The 21,250-nt window shown below is 40.0% G+C and overlaps 1 protein-coding gene across 1 annotated transcript in view; it reads left to right on the forward strand.

Annotated features, from left to right (window-relative positions):
- plxna3 (plexin A3) overlaps positions 1 to 21,250 on the forward strand; it is a 312,944-nt gene that overhangs the window by 161,302 nt on the left and 130,392 nt on the right. Inside the window, 3 exon segments of the mRNA XM_028813391.2 lie at positions 6,552 to 6,675; positions 7,828 to 7,984; positions 11,840 to 11,939. Coding sequence (XP_028669224.1) covers positions 6,552 to 6,675; positions 7,828 to 7,984; positions 11,840 to 11,939 — 381 coding nt within the window.

Here is a 21,250-nt window from a genome sequence, read left to right on the forward strand (position 1 = left end):
ATTATTTTCCAGCACTGCCTTAACTCTCTTGGGCATGGAGTTCACTAGAGCTTCACAGGTTGCCACTGGAATCCTCTTCCACTCCTCCATGATGACATCACGGAGCTGGTGGATGTCAGAGACCTTGCGCTCCTCCACCTTCCATTTGAGGATGCCCCACAGATGCTCAATAGGGTTTAGGTCTGGAGACATGCTTGGCCAGTCCAGCACCTTTACCCTCAGTTTTTTTAGCAAGGCAGCGGTCGTCATGGAGGTGTGTTTGGGGTCGTTATCATGTTGGAATACTGCCCTGCGGCCCAGTTTCCAAAGGGAGGGGATCATGCTCTGCTACAGTATGTCACAGTACATATTGGCATTCATGATTCCCTCAATGAACTGTAGCTCTCCAGTGCCGGCAGCACTCATGCAGCCCCATACCATGACTCTCCCACCACAATGCTTGACTGTAGGCAAGACACACTTTTCTTTGTACGCCTCACCTGGTTGCCGCCACACACGCTTGACACCATCTGAACCAAATAAGTTTATCTTGGTCTCATCAGACCACAGGACATGGTTCCAGTAATCCATGTCCTTAGTCTGCTTGTCTTCAGGAAACTGTTTGCGGGCTTTCTTATGCATAGGCTTCCTTCTGGGATGACAGCCATGCAGACCAATTTGATGCAGTGTGCAGCGTATGGTCTGAGCACTGACAATCTGACCCCCCACCCCTTCAACCTCTGGATAGGACGCTGAACACGTGCAGTCAACTTCTTTGGTCAACCATGGCGAGGCCTGTTCTGAGTAAAACCTGTCCTGTTAAACCACTGTATGGTCTTGGCCACCATACTGCAGCTCAGTTTCAGGGTGTTGGCAGTCTTCTTATAGCCCAGGCCATCTTTATGCAGAGCAACAATTCTTTTTTTCAGATCCTCAGAGAGTTCTTTGCCATGAGGTGCCATGTTGAACTTCCAGTGACCAGTATGAGAGAGTGTGAGAGCGATAACACCAAATTTAACATACCTTGTAACACTAACGAGTCACATGACACCAGGGAGGGGAAATGACTAATTGGACACAATTTGGACATTTTTCACTTAGGGGTGTACTCACTTTTGTTGCCAGCGGTTTAGACATTAATGGCTGTGTGTTGAGTTATTTTGAGGGGACAGCAAATTTACACTGTTATACAAGCTGTGCACTGACTACTTTACATTGTATCAAAGTGTCATATCTTCAGTGTTGTCCCATGAAAAGATATAATAAAATATTAACAAAAATGTGAGGGGTGTACTCACTTTTGTGAGATACTGTATATATATTCTCTATTCTCTATCCCAAATAACAGATTAATTTAAGTCAAAGGGATCAATAGACAGACATGTGTTTTCACACTGTCTGAATGCCTTGCTGCCTACTTCTCAGTGACAGCAAACCCCTCCATGCAAAAGCAGATGTTTACTAAGAAATAGCCATATTTTTATATACACATTGTGGGAGGCAAGTGACAAAAGTAGAACGAGTCCCAAAAAAAGTTGGGATGCCAAACAGGTCAACCCTGTTTAATCAGAGCAGAAAGTAAAACAACAGGCACTTGATGGTGCTCAAAAATAAAGTAGCACCTCACCTCACAATTGCCCTGTAGCAATGTTTAAACAAAGAGTCATCAGGCTGTGGAGAGCTCCAATTTGTTGGGCACTCAGGTCCAAAATGCGACACCATCTTCTGTGGATGTTTGCTTTTATTTGTCTGGATCGGAAGTGGTGTGGCTTCTCGGAATACATTGTCCTTTGACTTCTTGGTGCTATTAGGGACAAAGGAGACAAGACTGTTAGTGACAGTTCCCCCTTCTGTTCCAGGGCTGTACCACATACCTTTGATGAGCAAGAAAGGCAACCCTCTGATGAACAAATGTGACAACATATTTATGTTTTCTATACATCTCCCTTTCAGCCAAGTAGTCAGCTGTTCACATACTCTCACTCACTCCCAAACACACACACACATATACACTTTGCTACAGGCAGCATATAATTTATGTAATGCAGCACTAACAGTTACATTAACTGCCTAGCTAAAGTTAGGTAAATTAGTGTTACTTTACTTACTATATCTCATCTTTAGCTGCAGTCAGTGTCGTAAGTAGCCATCATTCAAAACAAAATCACTTCAGCACAACCAGCCTCACAGAATAATCATCCACCATTTTCAGAATTACCTCTCACAGCTAGGGTTGCCAGGTCTTACAAAAATTTCCCATCACAATTAGATGCCAGCCCAATGAATGACATATTCTTTCTTTGGACCATAATATACAATATTAAATCAAAGAATGGTGGTGAGATGATCCCTCTTTGAGTTTTGAATACAATGATGTATTTATACTCCATTCAAGAGCTTCCCCTTTGGTCTTTCTATATGTACATAGCAACGAAGAACGGAAAGGTGGTTGGCCCCTTGATGTTTCAGGTACACTGGTAGACCATTTGTGAAATATAGACCATGAAGTGCTGGAACAGATCTGACAAAGCATTTGAAAAACAGTCTAAAAAAGAAACGTAGCATGCCAAATTGATTTTTTTTACCCCTGGAATGGTTTTAAAACTTGCCCAGTTTTGTGGAAACCTGCATATCTGACAACCCTGCTCACAGCACTGTGAAATGAGAAGTGGGGGGAGGGCACAAGGGCAAAGGAAATGTGCACTCTTGAAATGGAACTGGTAATACCGTGGCCAATGCCTCGAAACGTTCGCCTCAGTCAGTTTATCAGACTTTTAAAGAGTGCAAACTGTAGTGGCCAATATTTTTTGCATGGTAGCCACCCTCTTCCACCCTTTGGAGGAGCCATTGTTATTGAGGTCTGGGTGGTAACATTTGCATCTGCAAAGTTCTGCTGCTGACAATTGTGAAACTTGGGTGTCTAGGCCTCTGAGTCTTGGGTGTTTGGTTTCTAGATGAAGTCCTTTTTGGACATTTAGAAACCTCCTCTGGATAATGTCAGCATTTCTCTTCCTTTATGGTGTTGCAGCCCACTTTTTCCAATGTAAGTATATTTGCGACCCAGCAAGTTGGGGAGGGGGGGGTCTCTTGGTGACTTGAGCGCTAACATCAGAGCAGTGGTCAGAGCAGCGACCCACGTTGTGACCCACCTAAGGCCACATTGTGACCCTTCGTGTCTCACTGCCATTATAAGCAATAGCTACTCGCCACCCACAGGTGGTAGACCATGACCCAGTGGTTGAGAAACACTGACTTAGACAGAGGCTTACAAAGGTCAAATGTGAACAGGATGCAGGCATTTCTAGGAACTCTGGTGAAGAGGTCAGTGTATAACCCTAAGCACTAAGGCTTCTGTATGAATCTTTGTGTTTATTTTCTTTTGAGTAGGCTTCTATGTGAGTCAGAGAAGGGTGAACACAACAGTACACAGTAAGTTTTTCAATGTCTGCGATTTACAGTGGTGTGAAAAACTATTTGCCCTCTTCCTGATTTCTTATTCTTTTGCATGTTTGTCACACAAAATGTTTCTGATCATCAAACACATTTAACCATTAGTCAAATATAACACAAGTAAACACAAAATGCAGTTTGTAAATGGTGGTTTTTATTATTTAGGGAGAAAAAAAAATCCAAACCTACATGGCCCTGTGTGAAAAAGTAATTGCCCCCTGAACCTAATAACTGGTTGGGCCACCCTTAGCAGCAATAACTGCAATCAAGCGTTTGCGATAACTTGCAATGAGTCTTTTACAGCGCTCTGGAGGAATTTTGGCCCACTCATCTTTGCAAAATTGTTGTAATTCAGCTTTATTTGAGGGTTTTCTAGCATGAACCGCCTTTTTAAGGTCATGCCATAGCATCTCAATTGGATTCAGGTCAGGACTTTGACTAGGCCACTCCAAAGTCTTCAGTTTGTTTTTCTTCAGCCATTCAGACGTGGATTTGCTGGTGTGTTTTGGGTCATTGTCCTGTTGCAGCACCCAAGATCGCTTCAGCTTGAGTTGACGAACAGATGGCCGGACATTCTCCTTCAGGATTTTTTGGTAGACAGTAGAATTCATGGTTCCATCTATCACAGCAAGCCTTCCAGGTCCTGAAGCAGCAAAACAACCCCAGACCATCACACTACCACCACCATATTTTACTGTTGGTATGATGTTCTTTTTCTGAAATGCTGTGTTCCTTTTACGCCAGATGTAACGGGACATTTGCCTTCCAAAAAGTTCAACTTTTGTCTCATCAGTCCACAAGGTATTTTCCCAAAAGTCTTGGCAATCATTGAGATGTTTCTTAGCAAAATTGAGACGAGCCCTAATGTTCTTTTTGCTTAACAGTGGTTTGCGTCTTGGAAATCTGCCATGCAGGCCGTTTTTGCCCAGTCTCTTTCTTATGGTGGAGTCGTGAACACTGACCTTAATTGAGGCAAGTGAGGCCTGCAGTTCTTTAGACGTTGTCCTGGGGTCTTTTGTGACTTCTCGGATGAGTCGTCTCTGCGCTCTTGGGGTAATTTTGGTCGGCCGGCCACTCCTGGGAAGGTTCACCACTGTTCCATGTTTTTGCCATTTGTGGATAATGGCTCTCACTGTGGTTCGCTGGAGTCCTAAAGCTTTAGAAATGGCTTTATAACCTTTCCCAGACTGATAGATCTCAATTACTTCTGTTCTCATTTGTTCCTGAATTTCTTTGGATCTTGGCATGATGTCTAGCTTTTGAGGTGCTTTTGGTCTACTTCTCTGTGTCAGGCAGCTCCTATTTAAGTGATTTCTTGATTGAAACAGGTGTGGCAGTAATCAGGCCTGGGGGTGGCTACGGAAATTGAACTCAGGTGTGATACACCACAGTTAGGTTATTTTTTAACAAGGGGGCAATTACTTTTTCACACAGGGCCATGTAGGTTTGGATTTTGTTTCTCCCTAAATAATAAAAACCATCATTTAAAAACTGCATTTTGTGTTTACTTGTGTTATATTTGACTAATGGTTAAATGTGTTTGATGATCAGAAACATTTTGTGTGACAAACATGCAAAAGAATAAGAAATCAGGAAGGGGGCAAATAGTTTTTCACACCACTGTATATATTCTCCCCATTTTTTTTTTGGTACACATACACTTACTCCCACAGTCCAAAGACGTTCATGTTATGTTCATGAGACTTGAAATAGGTGGTAACATGAGTGGGTGTCTCAATGATGAATCTTGCATCCCATCCATGCTTAGCGCATGTCCAACGCAGCACGAGGTACATTTCCCAGCACCCATATGATGAAAAGTGGGTTTAGAAAATGGGCAGATGGTATATAGGAGCTTACTTTTTCATGTTTGAGACTGTCTGCTTGTGGCTGCTTATTCTTGTCTCCTAAGGACTGATCAAACAGTATGCACCAGCAGGCCTGCAAGAGGGTTAGTGAGCAAATATAGCTCCCTCCATGTAGACCTGTCTTGACCTGTTTATGTCTCCTGTGCTGTGGATTCATTGTAAAATTCCCTCTAGTCCACAGTATTAGCCGATCGAGCTAAGCAAGAAGCACCCAGGGATTTATGTGTTTCCATGGCAACTGAAACTGACTTCTCTGATTGGCAGAGCAGTCAAAATCGCCTTTGTTCTTTGTTCTTTTGTTGTTGTCGAAGTTTCAAATTTGATTATATTTCCTTGTTTCCACATTGTCTCTGGTTTAGCTGAGAAAGTAAAAATCTTTTTATGACAGGAGACGCACCGAGGGCGTGAATGCAGCAGCCGCTCTTCAAATCCCGCACACTGACATGTACTCAAATGTAACTTGATTCTTATAGTCATTTCAAAGATCCTAATGTGTGAAGTTAAATGCTCTGTCCTGTTTTTACTATCTCCTTCCCTTTACCCTGGCTGGTTCCTGACACTTTTCCTGCCTATCTCAGTCTCTTAAGTTGCTTTACTTTCTTCTCCCTCTCTCCATCCTTCCCTCCCCTTAAATATAATTCACATCCCTCCTCTCACCCTGTTGTTTCTCTCTCTGTTTCACACTATTCTGGTTTCTCCATTCTCTTTTCATCTTCTGTCACCTATCCCTGTTTTTCTGCCCATTAGAGGCGCTTTGAGGACCTCAGAGGACAGACTCAGTGTAATAGAATAATTTAATTTGGGGAGGTAGGGGTGCAGGTGTTTCTCTTTGTGAGCGTGCTGCTTGTTAATCTTCCACCACAGATTAAATGAGGAAATTGTCCGCTTTCAACGTTCCAAACGATACCGAAATGAAAACAGCTGGGTGTTTATCTTGTCAAAGGGGAAAGACAGATGGTATGGATTGTTTCATTTATTTTTTTGACAGGGCGGTTAACATATTATTCATGTCATGGCCTCCCCCATTGTGTTTTTATCTTTGTGTTACACACCTTATCTAGAAGTGGATGAGTCTGTTTGTGCTTACTAGTGATGGGGTACATTTGTCCTGTGTACATTTGGAACTTCAAGATGCTCATGTGTGTTTGGCAAAAATGAGGACAAACTTAAGTGTGGAAACAGAATGGCCTGGGAGGGTGGCTCCCTACAGCTATTAGAGATTGTGCTCACTTCTGCTGGTGCTTTCTTTGTTAGATGCTCCCGACAGGATGAGTGTGAAAAGTGGCAAGAAGCTCGCCGATTCACCAGTGAGCTTAACCAGTGTGTGGAACTGACAGTGCAACCCAACAACATCTCTGTCACTGTCTCCTCTGTACAGGTAAGGCTGCTCAGTGCTTCAAAATTCAAATCACTCTGATCTGATACTGTTAAGACAGTATTGGCTAAAGGAAAACAAAAATTTTCTAATTAATAAAAAAATCTAAAAATATTACTATCCACCTTAATAAAAAGACAAGTGTCTGGGTGTGTGTCTGTGTATCTGTGTGTCTGTCCAACTGCTATGTCTCTGTTATATGCCATTTGGTTTGGAATTCGTAAAAGCAGTGCTAATATTTGTAATGTACTGCCTGTTGGAAGGAAAAATGCAGTATGTTTTATTACTACATGTATTACAAAATACATTCGAAAAGATGGTACACTGCAGACGCAATCACTGAATATGTCCAACAGAGAGTAACTACCGGACAGACAGAAATCAGCTTATCCACCTTAATGAAAGGACAAGTGTCAGTGTTTCTGTGTATCTGTGTGTCTGTCTGGTTACTTGGGTTAAGAAGACAAAATGTAAAATAGGCAAAACATGTAGAAGGGTAAAAAAAAAATGTTAATAAAAATGCCAAACAATAACAAAATTGGTCCTGTTGGCTTATTCTTTTGTCCTATGTTATACACTTTTGGACCATGTGAATGAATTTTATAGCTGTAATGCTAATAACTGATAAGTTTGTGTGATGAGCATTGGATGATTGAAAATAACAATAAATCAATGGGAAGAGGACCACTGCGTTTTTCCAGCAAAACACTTGAACTATAAGAGTGGTCAGTTCGACGAGTGATGCCAAGAGGAACAGAAAAAACAGGCAGCTCTATCCATGAGGGAAAGGGATTGGGTGCATATTATTTATACCAGGTCAAATAAACAATTCACGTATCCAACGAAAAACAGGAGATCTACATTGATTATATAAATTTCAACCCATCTTAGACGGGTAGTACAGGTTGTATTTTATGTTCCATAATGGTCACTTTTTCCTTGCGCTCTCTTGTTAATTATCATCAACACTAGCAGATAAGCAGTTAAGCTTTTAGTTTTGAAATGTTTTCTTAGACTTGTGCAGTATTTGGAGTGTTTCTCTTATTATGGTTGGCCATTTTTCATATAACTTAGTGAAAGTGACTGCATACGTTTCACACTGTTCTCCTTTACCTTCCCTGTGTTAATTGCTTTTTCTTCCTTTCATTCCCACAGCTAACTCTTAGAGTGAGGAATGTCCCTGACCTGTCCGCAGGGGTGACGTGCTCCTTTGATGACTTGACAGAGAGTGAAGGCGAAATCATCTCTCGGGGTCAAGTTCTCTGTGTGTCCCCATCATTGCGTGATATCCCCTCTCTGGCCCACAGTCTCGGTAATCATGTTTTTGCTTTACACCATTTAATATGTTGACATTTTGAGAATGATTTGCTGTTCTGTGCTTGTGACATTGATTGATTGAGACAAGATAAAGCCAAGGAGCTGCCTCTACCTGTCCAGGCAGACAAAAAAAGGAAGAGTGATAATGACAAAAGAAATGAATATATACTGTATTTTATGATACAAAATGCAATTTGATCGTTCCAAAATTTCAAAATGGGGTGCATATATATTCTTTTACAATTTTCGTATTTTATATGTCCTTATATGTAAAATGCGTATGTATTTGCATGTATTTTATGTGTGCGTGTGTATGTGTGTGTATATATATTGTAGCAGGCGGGCAGGGCCCATGCCCGGCCAGGACGCCCCTGCAGCATATCTTCCGGGGGAGCAAGGATGGGAAACCCAGTATCTCCCCCTGGATGCTAGATGGCAGCCTCCCTGGGTTGTTGACTCCCCCAGGGCTTCATGGAGGTTGGAGTTTTGTGCAGCTCATGTTGGGTTCCGCAGGCGCCGGCAGGGGGTGCTGCAGCTGGGACTCCTGAGCCCGTTTGGGCAGCATATTTGCTACACCTGGAAGTGCAGCCGGATGTCGGCAACCAAACACCTGGAGCACTTCCGGGTGCCCAATTAAAGGGGCCAGCAACCATCACTCAGCGGCCAGAGTCAGGTGGAGAAGGATAAGGTTGTCTGGGAGTGGTGGTGCAGAGAGAGAGCGTTTGGTATTGCTGTATTGGTGCTTTGGGACTGTATTGTGGCTGGGGGACACGGGGAAGACGTGCCCTCCGGCTGAAGAAAATAAAAGTTTATTTATTTTATGCGTGTGTCTAAAGTGTGAATCTGCGCCTTTCTACAATATATAAAACATTTCAAGTAAGCACAAATTTGTGTTTTCATAACATTTACTGATACTGTACCTTGTGTGATGGTTAGAATAACATCAGTTTGTTTCTCAAACCTCTCCTCAAGTCACCTCAGCTGTTGTACATATTTATCAAATTTCACAAAGTGCACACCCTGTAATGGACTAGTGCCCTGTCCAGAGTTTGTTCCTTCCTTGCATCCCATGCTAGCAGGGATAGGCTCCAGCACCCCCTGCGACCCCGTTCAGGGCTAAGCAGATTAGAACATGACATGACTAACTGCACACCTAATCTAAATTAATAAAGAAGTGAGTAGGTTTGCTAGTGAGGTGGGCAGTTTAAAAACAGATGGATGCTCTGGATGATAACCACAAATACTGGAATGCTTTGAGGAGAGGTTTGGAAAAGGCTATGCTAATGTAATTTGATAAACATACAATCAAAATTTTGTTTCAACATGGTTATAGTTAGTTAGCAATAGCTCACCACAGGATGTGGCATTCAAGCTGCCATAAAGAAATTTGAAGCAACTGGGCAAGCTGAAGAGAGAAAATGTAGTGAAAGACCCAAAAACTCAGTCTGCATCTGATGAACAGGGCTTAAAGGTCACTGTCTTAAGAGACAGAAGGAAATTCATTGAAGTGCTTGCTCAGCATCTGGCGGAGTCATCCGGCACTAAAGTGCACACTTCAACCATTTAATGAAATCTTAAAAAGAAATTGACTCGTAGAGTGTTTTACAGCTAAAAAACAGTTTTTGTAGTAAGGCAACAAGAAAAAGAGATCACACTATGTGGAAGACTGGGCAGCATGGTGGCGCAGTGGTAGTGCTGCTGCCTCGCAGTAAGAAGACCTGAGTTTGCTTCCCGGGCCCTCCCTGCGTGGAGTTTTCATGTTCTCCCCGTGTCTATGTGGATTTCCTACGGGTGCTCCATTTTCTCCCACAGTCCAAAGACATGCAGGTTAGGTGCATTGGTGATCCTAAATTGTCCCTAGTGTGTGCTTGGTGTGTAGGTGTGTGTGTGTGTGTGCCCTGTGGTGGGCTGGCGCCCTGCCCGGGATTTGTTCCTGCCTTGTGCCCTGTGCTGGCTGGGATTGGCTCCAGCAGACCCCCATGACCCTGTGTTAGGATATAGCGTGTTGGAAAAAGACTGACTATGTGGAAGATCATAAAGCATGAAGTGATAACCAGTGGGAACATGTCTTATGGAGTGAAGAGTCCTGATTTGAAATCTTTGCTTCACAAAGACACTAGTATGCCAGAAGAGTTGGTGAGAAGTACTTGGACACCTGTCTGTAGTATTCTGTGAAGTATCATGGAGGCTGTATCATGGTGTGGGATCTAGTGAAAATTAATAAATGGGTGACTGCTGAGAAATGCAAATAGGTTTTGATTCACCATGCTGTCCCTTCTGGAAAAAGCAGTTCTTTCACCACCCCAAGCACACTGCAAACATAATTTAGACCTACAGTACTTTGAATATAGGGCTACAGATGGAATGACACTCCACAACATATTTGATATTTTGACATTAAAAAGAAGAAAAGTAAGCCAAAGTCAAAAGAAGAATCATGCCTAATTGTACAAGAAGCTGTGAAGAATTTTGCTACAGGACTACTACAAAAAAAAATGTTACAACAGTGTCCCAAAGTGAATTACTTCAGTTTTACATTCCAAGAGTGGGCACACAGTGACATGCTTTTTGTTAATTTTAATTACATTAATGTTTTATTTGTGTTTTTTCCAATTATATTGTGATTTGGAGAGCAAAAAAACACTTGTAAGCTTTAAAAATCATTTTCTTGGGTGCCTTAAGACTTTTACATGTTTATGGAAGTATGCATGTGCAGCTAATCCAGACATTCATCAATCCATTTGGTTTATGAGTTTTATCCACCTCCCTGTCTATCGGTTATAAACAGCACATGAGTGATTCCCAGCTGGAATTCCCTCTCTATTGAGTATATACTGTACTGTATGTTCTCCTCTTGTTCACATGAATATTCCCCCCCGTTATACATCTGTTCCTTCCTAAGTTTCCTAATATACATTTTCAGATATTTTCGGGACCAGTTGGGGAGTGAAGCAGGAAAGTACTGAATTTTCTGCATTGAACCCTGACTTCACTGTCACCTGACGTCTTCTAAATGACATATGAAAAATATAAAAATTAAGAAATTAGAAGGGGCAAACGCAATTTTTTTTTCCTAAGTGAAATCTCTGAATGTAAAAATGGATAATAATATCAAAGTGGGAACCAATTAAACAAAATTCATCATAAAATGGTCACATCAGGCAGTCTGACATTTTACAGGTTTCCCTTTTTACCTTTTGTAAATACAAGTGTGGCCGTGTAGAGTGTAATCCATAAAAGCGCTGGTTCAATTGATATTATTGATTCACAGTGTGCTCTTGACCAGGTCACGTAACATGCCAGTGCTTAACTCGTACAAAAAATGAAACAATTGGCTTATTTGTGTTTTTCAGATAAAATGTTTCACTAAATCAACACTGTTTATCAGTTGTCAGTTTGCTTTGGGGCTGCGTTGAGGTGAAGGAATTAATCAGGAGTAAAAGTCAAAAACAAACTAGCCTCCATTTCTGTACCAGTATAGACTTGTAAGTTTATGAGTGAAGCACCCACTCATGGTAATAGCTACAAAATGCAGCCCACCTATGGGGTCACACTTTTAATCAATATGACATGTCAGCTTTGTCAGTAATAGAACACTATGACCATGACAAGAAGATAATGGAGTCATTTTTTACTCTTGAACAGACAAACTGCTTATACACACAACCCGCTATTTCTTCTGTTAAATTTTATTTCTCCTTGTGGGAAGTCCAATTTGCTATTTATCAACTTTGGTGTCCCATGTCCCATTCTTCTTTGCCTGTTTATCCTCAACTGTACATCTTAAGTTTTCCTCATTTATGTTCACACCGTCCATATCATTTGCTGAAGTTTTACATTTTGCTTTCAGGAGACCAGAAGAGTGTGAAGCTCTCTCTGAAATCAAAGGAGACTGGACGCACATTTGTAAGCACAGATTTCGTCTTCTACAACTGCAGCGTACTGCAATCGTAAGTGTTTTTCTTTTCAAATTTTCAAATTGTGTTGTGTACAGCAGTGTGTAAGAATGTTGTATGTATTTTGATATGTGCTGTCTTTTAGTTTATTAACGCACAACACAGTCTGACCAAATCTGGGACTGCCATCGTTCCAAGCTAAGCCTGTAGTTTCAACAGAAAAAGCTTTATGTACATTGGCATGCAACTGAAAATCTTAAAGCATTAAAAAGAATGGTCAGAAGAAATTTGAAACCCCTTACAACCCTCCTTGGTTTAATATGGACTGTTGTCTTTTTAAATAAATTTTTATTGCAGTGCTCACAGTGAATGGTTCTTTCCTTAACACTGTAGATCAAATTTACAGCATTACAAGGTAGAATCGGAGGGTCATTTGTTAACTAAAGCACTGGAAACATATTAACAATTTAACCAAAGTCCTGATTTTTTATGACACCGAATATATAGCTATCAGACAAATGTGTTAACCCGAGGGAAAAGTAGAAGGGGTGACCTTCAGTATAAAAACTGACAAAAAGTGTTTGAGGAGGTGAGGCAATATTGAATTTGACCTTTTTGGGCCATAACCATTTGGAATAACTGTAATAGAATATTTTATTTTTTATTTGTATTACCCATCCTCTGAATGGATTAAAGGTGAAAAGCGTCTTGTTGGTTGTAAAAAAATAAGTATCGGAAGTTGGCAAATCGGATTCATAACTTAATAATAATTGCAATACTACTAATAATAATAACTCTATATGCATAGCAATTTTAAAGCTGGTGGCACAAAGCACTTCTCACGGAACATGGAAAACACAAAATAAAACAAATAAAAACTCCAGCAAAGAAAATAACTAGAAATAAAATTAAATGACAAAAGCAGGTAAAATTATAAGCATTATAAAATATAATCACAATCAAAATTAATCGAAACAAGTAACAAGTCATCTGGCAACCAGAATCTTGTAAATTAAGAAATGCCATGTGATAAGTCTCATTTAGAAATATTTTTAAAAATTGCTGCATGCTTGACTGTAAGCTGTTCTAAAGTCTAGGGGCCATCACAGTAAATGATTTGTCACCTTTGGTCTTTAGTCTAGACTTTGGAACATCAAATAGTCCTTGGTCTGATCTGACTAACTTAAGGGTCTCACAGTTGGATACGTTCAGCAATTCCATAACATAATCAGGAGCAAAACCCTGTAAAGCAGTAAAAGTAATTAATACAATTTTAAAATTAGTTCTGTGTTGAATTGGAAGCCAGTGAAGAGATGCTAAGATTGGAGTGTTATAGTCATGATGTTTTTAACCTAGTAAGATGTCTAGCTGCAGCACTTGAAGCTGAGCGAGAGTTCAGTGTAGCAAACATGGTATTGCAATAATCAAGACGAGATGTGATAAAAGCATGACTAATCCCTTCAGATGATAATAAAGCTCTGACCTTGGCAATATTTTGTAATTGGTAAAAACATAATTGTACCACTTTGTTCACATGAGATTCAAAATTCAAATTAGAGTCAAACTATACCCATACGTTCCTAGACATTAACTTAACATTAGGTCCTAAACACCTAAAGGACTGTTTCAGATGAACTGTTTCCTGCTGTCGGCTAATTATTAAGATCTCAGTTTTGTCAGAGTTCAGTTGTAGAAAATGATATAATATCCATTTTCTTACATCATTCAAACAGACCTGAGGAACACATAAGCTTGACACATTACTAGGAACCAAATGACTTATAAAGTTACAAATCATCAGCCTAACAGTGAAAAATTATATTATGTTGCCAGATGACATAACCTAGTGGAAGCATGTATAAAAAAAATTAAATCAGACCTAAAATGGAGCCTTGAGGTACCCCACATCCAAGCGCAGAGGATGAGGACATGACATTCTCAACAGTAACTGCAAATACTTTATCAGATAAATATGAAGAAAACCAATCTAGTGCTGCACTTAATAGTCTGATCCATTGTTTTAATCTATTGATCTTGATGACATGATCTATAGTGTTTGAAAGCTGCACTGAGATCTAAAAGCACCAATATAGAAACATTCCAATCATCCCCACTGATTAAGAGATCATTTGTGATCCTGACAAAGGCCGTTTCTGTACTTAGTTTTTTTTCCTAATGAGGAGGGTAGATTTAAGAGCTGAGATAGGTGGCCTAGTTTCCAAAGCAGGGATGGGCACATACAGTGATTGGCCAAAGCGGTGCTTATACTGTTGTCTTTTGAAGGAATACTCCACATTAAAATGATCTTTTTTTTAGTAGATTTCTTGTAGTGGTGGCAGAGAAAAAAAATGAATCTCAAGTTTTCGCTAGCAAAGGTTACAACAAAGCTTCTGATAGAACGGAAACCCACAGTGACCAGGAATGTGACAAAAGTCCATTGGAAGAAAAGAATCTCACATTACTCGTGTCACATAATTCACATGTCCGTTATCCAGTCGTATGGTCAAAATGTGCAAAACATATGCATTTTTGCCTTAAAATATTATTAAATAGTTACTTCCAGAGTTATCAGTGTGCACATAAAAAGGAAACCTCATGGGAAAGACTTTTTGAATTGAAGACAGAACTAATGAAGGAAAGAGGCAGGTCTTCAATTCAAAAGTGATATAAATGAGGCTTTAGGGTGTTCTGTTTATGTGCATGCTGATAATTCTGGAAACTATTTATCAATATTCTAGAAAAAAAACACGTGTTCTGCATGTTTTAAGCATACACCTGGATAACTGACATGTGGATTATGTAATGTAAGTGATATGAGAATTTTGTTTTCTTTTTTGCGTGGAAATTTTTTAACATCGTTTGCCTTTATTCAGCATTGATCACTATTGGGCCCCTTTCTGTCAGAAACTTTGTTGTGCCCTTTCTCCATGAACATAAGAAAATATATATATTTTTTGGCCACCACTTCACACTACATGAGGTAAGTAACATATTAAATAAATATAATTTTTAGAGTATTCCTTTAATGTGTGTCAGGACTTTCCAATGTACAGCTATGAAAAAAGTGTTCCAACACTTCTACCATCTGCAGATGGTACACTGCAGTTCAGAGGTTACTTGGTTACTTTAATATGCAGACTCATGCCTAAAATTAATTTTAAAATTGGATTCCCTTACCTAGTGATTCACTTTAGACATGTTTTTTTTTTAAATATTTGCTACCTAACCCCCATCTCCACATATTAACAAATCCCTAGTTCGGTTTGTAAAGCTAATATCTCTATTCACTTTCAAATGTCTGTACAGAAAGTATTATTCTTAAAGGGTTTTTTTATTTTGCCATGTTTCAATAATAAATGAACTTCTACAAATTCCAAAAATATGTCATGTCTCTGTCAATAATAAAATAAGGTGTTAGTGTTATACCTGTAACAAGCTAAGTTGTGTTTTTCTTTATTTCAAGAAAATCAGCCATTCTCTTAAAGTTAGCTTTTCTTCACTCTTTGAACAAATTCTTCATCCCAGTAACTGTGTAGTCAGAGCCAGTCAATCCATTAGGCGACATACGGTAGGTGGCAACTTAGGGCACTGTCATCTGAGAGGCGTCATTTATGAAAGTTAAGGGACCCACATGCTCCAAGTACCAAGGGGGGACCCAGTCGCCGAACTATGAAGATACTGAGTGGGTGCTGTTACCCACTGGGCACTGTTTATGAAAATAAAAGTGCGCATGCTCTGTGCACCAAGGGGTCCACCCTCCTTAAAGTCTGCAGTATATACACAAAGGGGTGCTCTTTGTGCTACTGAAGGGGAACAACGAGAATGCCAATGGCTTCAACTAGCACTGTGAGTAGTTAATTGTGTGTTTTTTTCTGTTGGCATAGTTCTTAGTTCTTTGCTGCTTCTCTAGAATTTGATTATATAGAGCATAAAAAGTAGTCTAATTTTGCCCTTAGGTTTAGTGATATGTTTTTAAAACTTGTAATGTTATTGTGCCTATATCCTATAAATGCACATCACCAGTGATGGCTTATTGCATCATAGTAGGTGTTTGAATCATATATTAGTACAACCTCCATGATTATGTTTTTTCAAAGTCTGTATGATATATTATTATACTTTGTGGAACGAGCCCCGGACACAGACAGGTAGACATGGTTAAAAGCACCACCACACGTTTATTTACAGTCTTAATATTTACAGTAATAAGTGCACACAAACCCCAAGATCCCCAAAAGTCCAGGCCAACACCACACTATGCCTCTTTCTCTTCAGGCTGCCTCCTTGCCTCCTCCAAGATCTCGTCTCTCGACCTCCCGACTCCAGCCCTCGAATGGAGGGAGGTGGCCCCTTTTATAACCACCCGGATGTGCTCCAGGTGCCTCCCGACAATCTTCCGCCGGCACTCTCCAGTGTGGCGGAAGTGCCGGATGCATACCTGGAAGCACTCCGGGTGTTCCCGATCCTCTTCCCCCCAGCACTTCTGGGTGTGGCAGAAGTGCTGAGGTCCAGGGCTCCGTAGGCATTGGAGCGCCCCCTGGCGATGACCATGGGCCCCTACAGGGCTGAGCTTCAAAGCTCTCTACCCATGGTCCCCAAAGCCACCAGGGCGGTCACCCCCTCGTGGTCTGGAGGAGGCGTAAGCCCTTCTCCGGTTCTCTTGGGCGTCCCGGCTGGGTACCAACCCCAGCCGCGTGCCACAACTTCTTTGAAACTGGGGTTAACTCGCTTTTGGAGAATTCTGTATAAAACTCAGCATCTAACCCTGCCATGGCACTAAGGCAGGCATTGTGTGGTTTAGGTTGTAGCTTTTGCTACAGTGAAGAAGTTTTATTCAGCCTTGTTTCTGGATCACTAGGGGTAGTTTGCCTGCCCTTCAACAGCTTTTTATTAAGCAGAGTAAAAAGAGTTAGCTTTTCTTTTTCTAGTCTTGAAAACTTACAATCTGAAGTTCTGTTGCATCTCTAATACAGTATCACTCTCTCCAGATGTACTTTAAAACACACGTGTGGCCAGTCTAGTTGTAATCTCACTGAAATGAGCATTTTTGCCATTGTATGTAATCAAGCTGGCATGATGACAGGCTTCTAATGGGATTCAAAGAAATATTTAATTTGTCTTTTGGCAGTCTGGTGCATTTGGAGGATGCCCTTTTAGATGTCTGGTGTTTCGTGCCAGTCTGATTTCCTCATAAGCCCTTTAATGAAAATGCATGTGATTTTTTAAGAAAATTCAGAAGTATCCTTTTACTTTTCTCACAGCCTGTTTGAATTTCATTTACAATTACTTTTCCTCCACTGATATTTATGCATATGCAAAATACAAGGGTGCAGAAGTATCATACAGAGAATATCTTAGTTAATTCTCGTCACTATACACAGTTATGAACAAAGCCACAAATCCCATTTATCTTCCCTACTGGGTCCAGTGGAGTGCTGAAGCAAGTGGCCTTCAAGGCCACTTTTGGCTTACATATATCCACAGTGAGCCCCTAGTAGTCTGGTTTGAAGGACCACCCTTTGTATCAGCTAACTGTGTTTCATTTTTTACCACAAGAGAACATGAAACTGCTCTCTGTTGTTCTGGAGGATTTCTAGTGGCTTTCCACTCCTAACTGAAACCTTTCCCTGCCATTTTTCTAGCACCCGTTGCAGGGCACCATTTACATTAATAAGACTTCTTGTGCCATGGTATTCATTGGGACTGTAGAGGCATTTATTCACTACCAGTGGAAATTCCTCTTACTTTAAATGGCAGCTGGCTCTATCTTTTTGCTCATGGTGGTTAGGTGATATGCTAAAACATACACAGATATATGCATCTCAGAAAAAATATTAAAATCAAAGGCAAATGCTAACAAGATTTCCGCCTTTTTATGATTTACAATGTTGGGAGCAGAAGTAGCTTTATGCCCTTCATCATTTACTGAAAAGGACTTTTTGCCCATTATTTACCGAAAAGGATTCTTTTTTGTCTCCATCTCTAAGCATCATTGATAAATATTTTTCAACCCTGTACATACTTGGATGTGAACTGATGTCTGATAACTTCGTGCATAATAATATCTTCTGAGTCAGTTATTTTTCAATAGCTGGATTTTTTGCTTTGCCTTCAGTTTCGTGTTTTTGATAGTGACTTTGAGAAATATTAGTCAGGATGAATGAAGGTCATTCAGCCAGCTGACTTTGAGATGCGTAGAATCACAGTTTACGATTTATTTATTAATTTTATTTAAGTAGGATAACTGATTATACTTGCCCCCCAGCATAGATGCTGGAACAGAGGAATGGCTGCTGCTTTATAGTGGTCTTAATAGAGAGCTGCTCAAAGATGCATCTTAAATGTAAATCTCCTCATACTAGTGAGGGAGGATCATCAAGAAGCACAAAATTCCTGTATAAAAACCTGCAATGAAAGCTTCTGCCTCCTACACTGAATTTGAGTTTAGTGTAAAATATATTATTTGCTTACTTTGAGTACATTACATTTTTAAAACATATCATTGCTATTTATAAGATGTGCTATAATATACTGTCATGCTTTAAATAGTTTAAAGAAGAACAACATCAAAGTGCATCTACAAAAGTTTGAAAAGATTTATGTTAAGTACTCATTGGAGTTTGCATTCACTTGTATTTTTCAATTAGAGGCAGGTTTTGGGTTACAGTGGTCTTGATTTATGACAATTCCACAGATACGAAAAAGCACATAAAACCCACAGTGTTTCTTTTGAACTGAATTTTAATTAATTTTCCTCTACCAATTTCCGTTTTTTTACTTATGAATGAAGCAAACTAGGATTGAAGTGAATGATATACTGTATAGAGGCTTTTACTAATTTTGAGACATCTATGTTACTGTATATTACAGTACCTACTTTGCCACTATTTTTAATCATTTGCACATTCACAGCCATGGAAATAAGCCCAGTCACAGGTAAGCAGCTAGTGGGTGTTCAGCTGAGTTGGAGAACCCCTTGCTTGTAATTCCCAGTGTCCTAAGTATGCATTCAGTCATGTCATTTTTTAAAATTTGCACACAAAATTGGGTTCCAAATGTCTGCAGGAAAGAACTCGTTTGTAACCCAAGAGTAGTATATATTCATTGACATAGTCCTGTATACTCTTCTTAAATCCTGTCTTGTTATTTGTCTGTCACTGTTGTGATATTTCCTGTGTAGATTTGTATTGTAACTGTGTTTTACTTATATAGCCAATTTAATTTGTACAATGTACAGTATATACTGGCTCTTGGGAACAGAGAATAGAGAAGCATGCAGCAGCCTCATGAGCCATCAGGAGATAATTTTGCTTGGTGTCTGCCAAGAATTTTCGGTTGACAGAGATACAGTGGTCACCCTGTGGTGCCCCATCTTTCTGTATTGTTGTTAATCGTATATTTTATGGGCTTGCACGTTGTGCTCACGATTTTGTAACATCCTCACAGATACTCATGTCCAGAGTCATCCCTTTCCATTGCAGGTTCACAGTGACTCAGTCACTTAGTCACTCAGCAACCAGGAATAGGGTTCCATTTTGTCACATGGTACACTCATAATTGTTCCCTCAAATGCTCAAACTCTAGAGACACCTAATGTGCCTTGTTTTGAAATGTGGGGAAGAACTGGAGTACCTAGAGCAGGGTTTTGTCAGACACAGTTCCTACACTCTCAGATCTTATAATTTTTTACGTTTTTCTCACTTTAATTTCCCAATAAAAGAAGACTTATTATGTCCAAATCTTAATGAAGAATTTCATCCCAAAGGTTTATCAACAGAAGAAATGAGTGCATGGGCAATCCTAGCACAGAGAATCGATGAAGTCAAATGAATTTACGTGAAAATTGTTGATCAGTTACATGGCAAATTGGTTAAATGCATATCAATAGACTATGCTGAAACAGTTGGTGGTGATTGTACGGAAGATGAAAACATCAACTTGCAATATCCTGTAGAATATCTACAACCGTTAACACAATCTGTTTATATTGTACATCCGCTTCCCCATATGCGAGCGGCACAGCCACAGAGTGGCTAATGTGTAGTGCCTGCATGGGGGTTGGCGAGCGAAGTGAGCAGGGGGAGAGCCCCCTAGTTCTTAGAAAAAAAAAACAGAAAATCAACAGTTTTGGAAGTGCCTGCTGTGTCAAAATAAGAGCACCAACAAGCCATGGAATTAAATAACGGGTTTCATTAACAGCAAGAATTGGCTTCTCATTAATTAATTGTTTGGAGTGAAATTGTTTGGAGTTTGAATCCCTGATTTAGCTGGTCATCTAATGGCTCGCTTCACATCTCTTTTTTATTTTGCTGCCATTTAATGAAGAAAACAATCAATTCAAAGGACTAAATCCTTAAATATAGGGCTATTTTAATGAATGGAAAAGAAGTCAATTAGCAATGAAAACTGGTCACTGATTAGAAAAAGGATTAGAATGACAACCTGCAGTGACTGTGGCCCTCCAGGTTCGGAGTTGGACACCCCTGACCTAGAGGAAGCTGAGTTGAACATGGCGAGAGCAAGTTAACAAGGAACTGAACCCAGGCCTCTGGATCTATGAGAGAGTATTGATATAAATGATATCTCGTCCGTTTTAGGTTGTTTTGTGCTTCCTGACTTGTCCCAGGATAGGCAATGCTCATGACCCCCTTGACCCTGAGCTGATTTAAGAGGCTTTGAGAAATTTACATTATGTTATAAAGTTAAAGGTAGTGGGCTTCAGTTTTAGTTTCATGCAATTTAATACGCATTTCCTTTTGTTTTCGAAGATTTATTCACCTGATGCTTGCTTTCTTCCCACTTTCATAAGTCCCATAGGATAGATTAGGTGGGCTTACTAGTCTTGTCTCTATAATTAAGCATTGTCCTATGTGGTGTTTGCCAGAGTAACACCAGACAATAGCAGATTCTGTGTATTCATCTACTGTACTCTTGAACATGTCTGTGCTAAAACAGTTTGGACATTTACATGTTCAGCAACCCTTGAAGTATGCATCCATCCATTTTTCCTGAGCTCACCTTTTCCTTGCAGTACTACCTCCGAAAGCTGGTATTTATGGCAAAGGCATCAGTTGCAAAGCAGAAACAACTCCAGATGGTAAGCCAGTCCATTATAAGACCCCATCCTCTACGTACGTCAGTCAGTTTGGATTTGGCAATTATCCCAATATGGATGTTTTGGGAATTTTTGAGGAAAATTGAATATTTAGAGGTAACTCCATTAAGCTTTTAGTTAACTACAGACATTTCTGCTTGTGTGTTCACATGACTAACCATAAAAAAAATTAAGCCGGTGAAACCCAGAGCTGGGAAAAGTCATGACCTTTCCTCAAGAAATAATAGTCTGAGTAGAAATCCAGAAACTA

This window comes from Erpetoichthys calabaricus, chromosome 11 (genome assembly GCF_900747795.2).
Source record: "Erpetoichthys calabaricus chromosome 11, fErpCal1.3, whole genome shotgun sequence".
NCBI classification, from domain to species: Eukaryota; Metazoa; Chordata; class Cladistia; order Polypteriformes; family Polypteridae; genus Erpetoichthys; species Erpetoichthys calabaricus.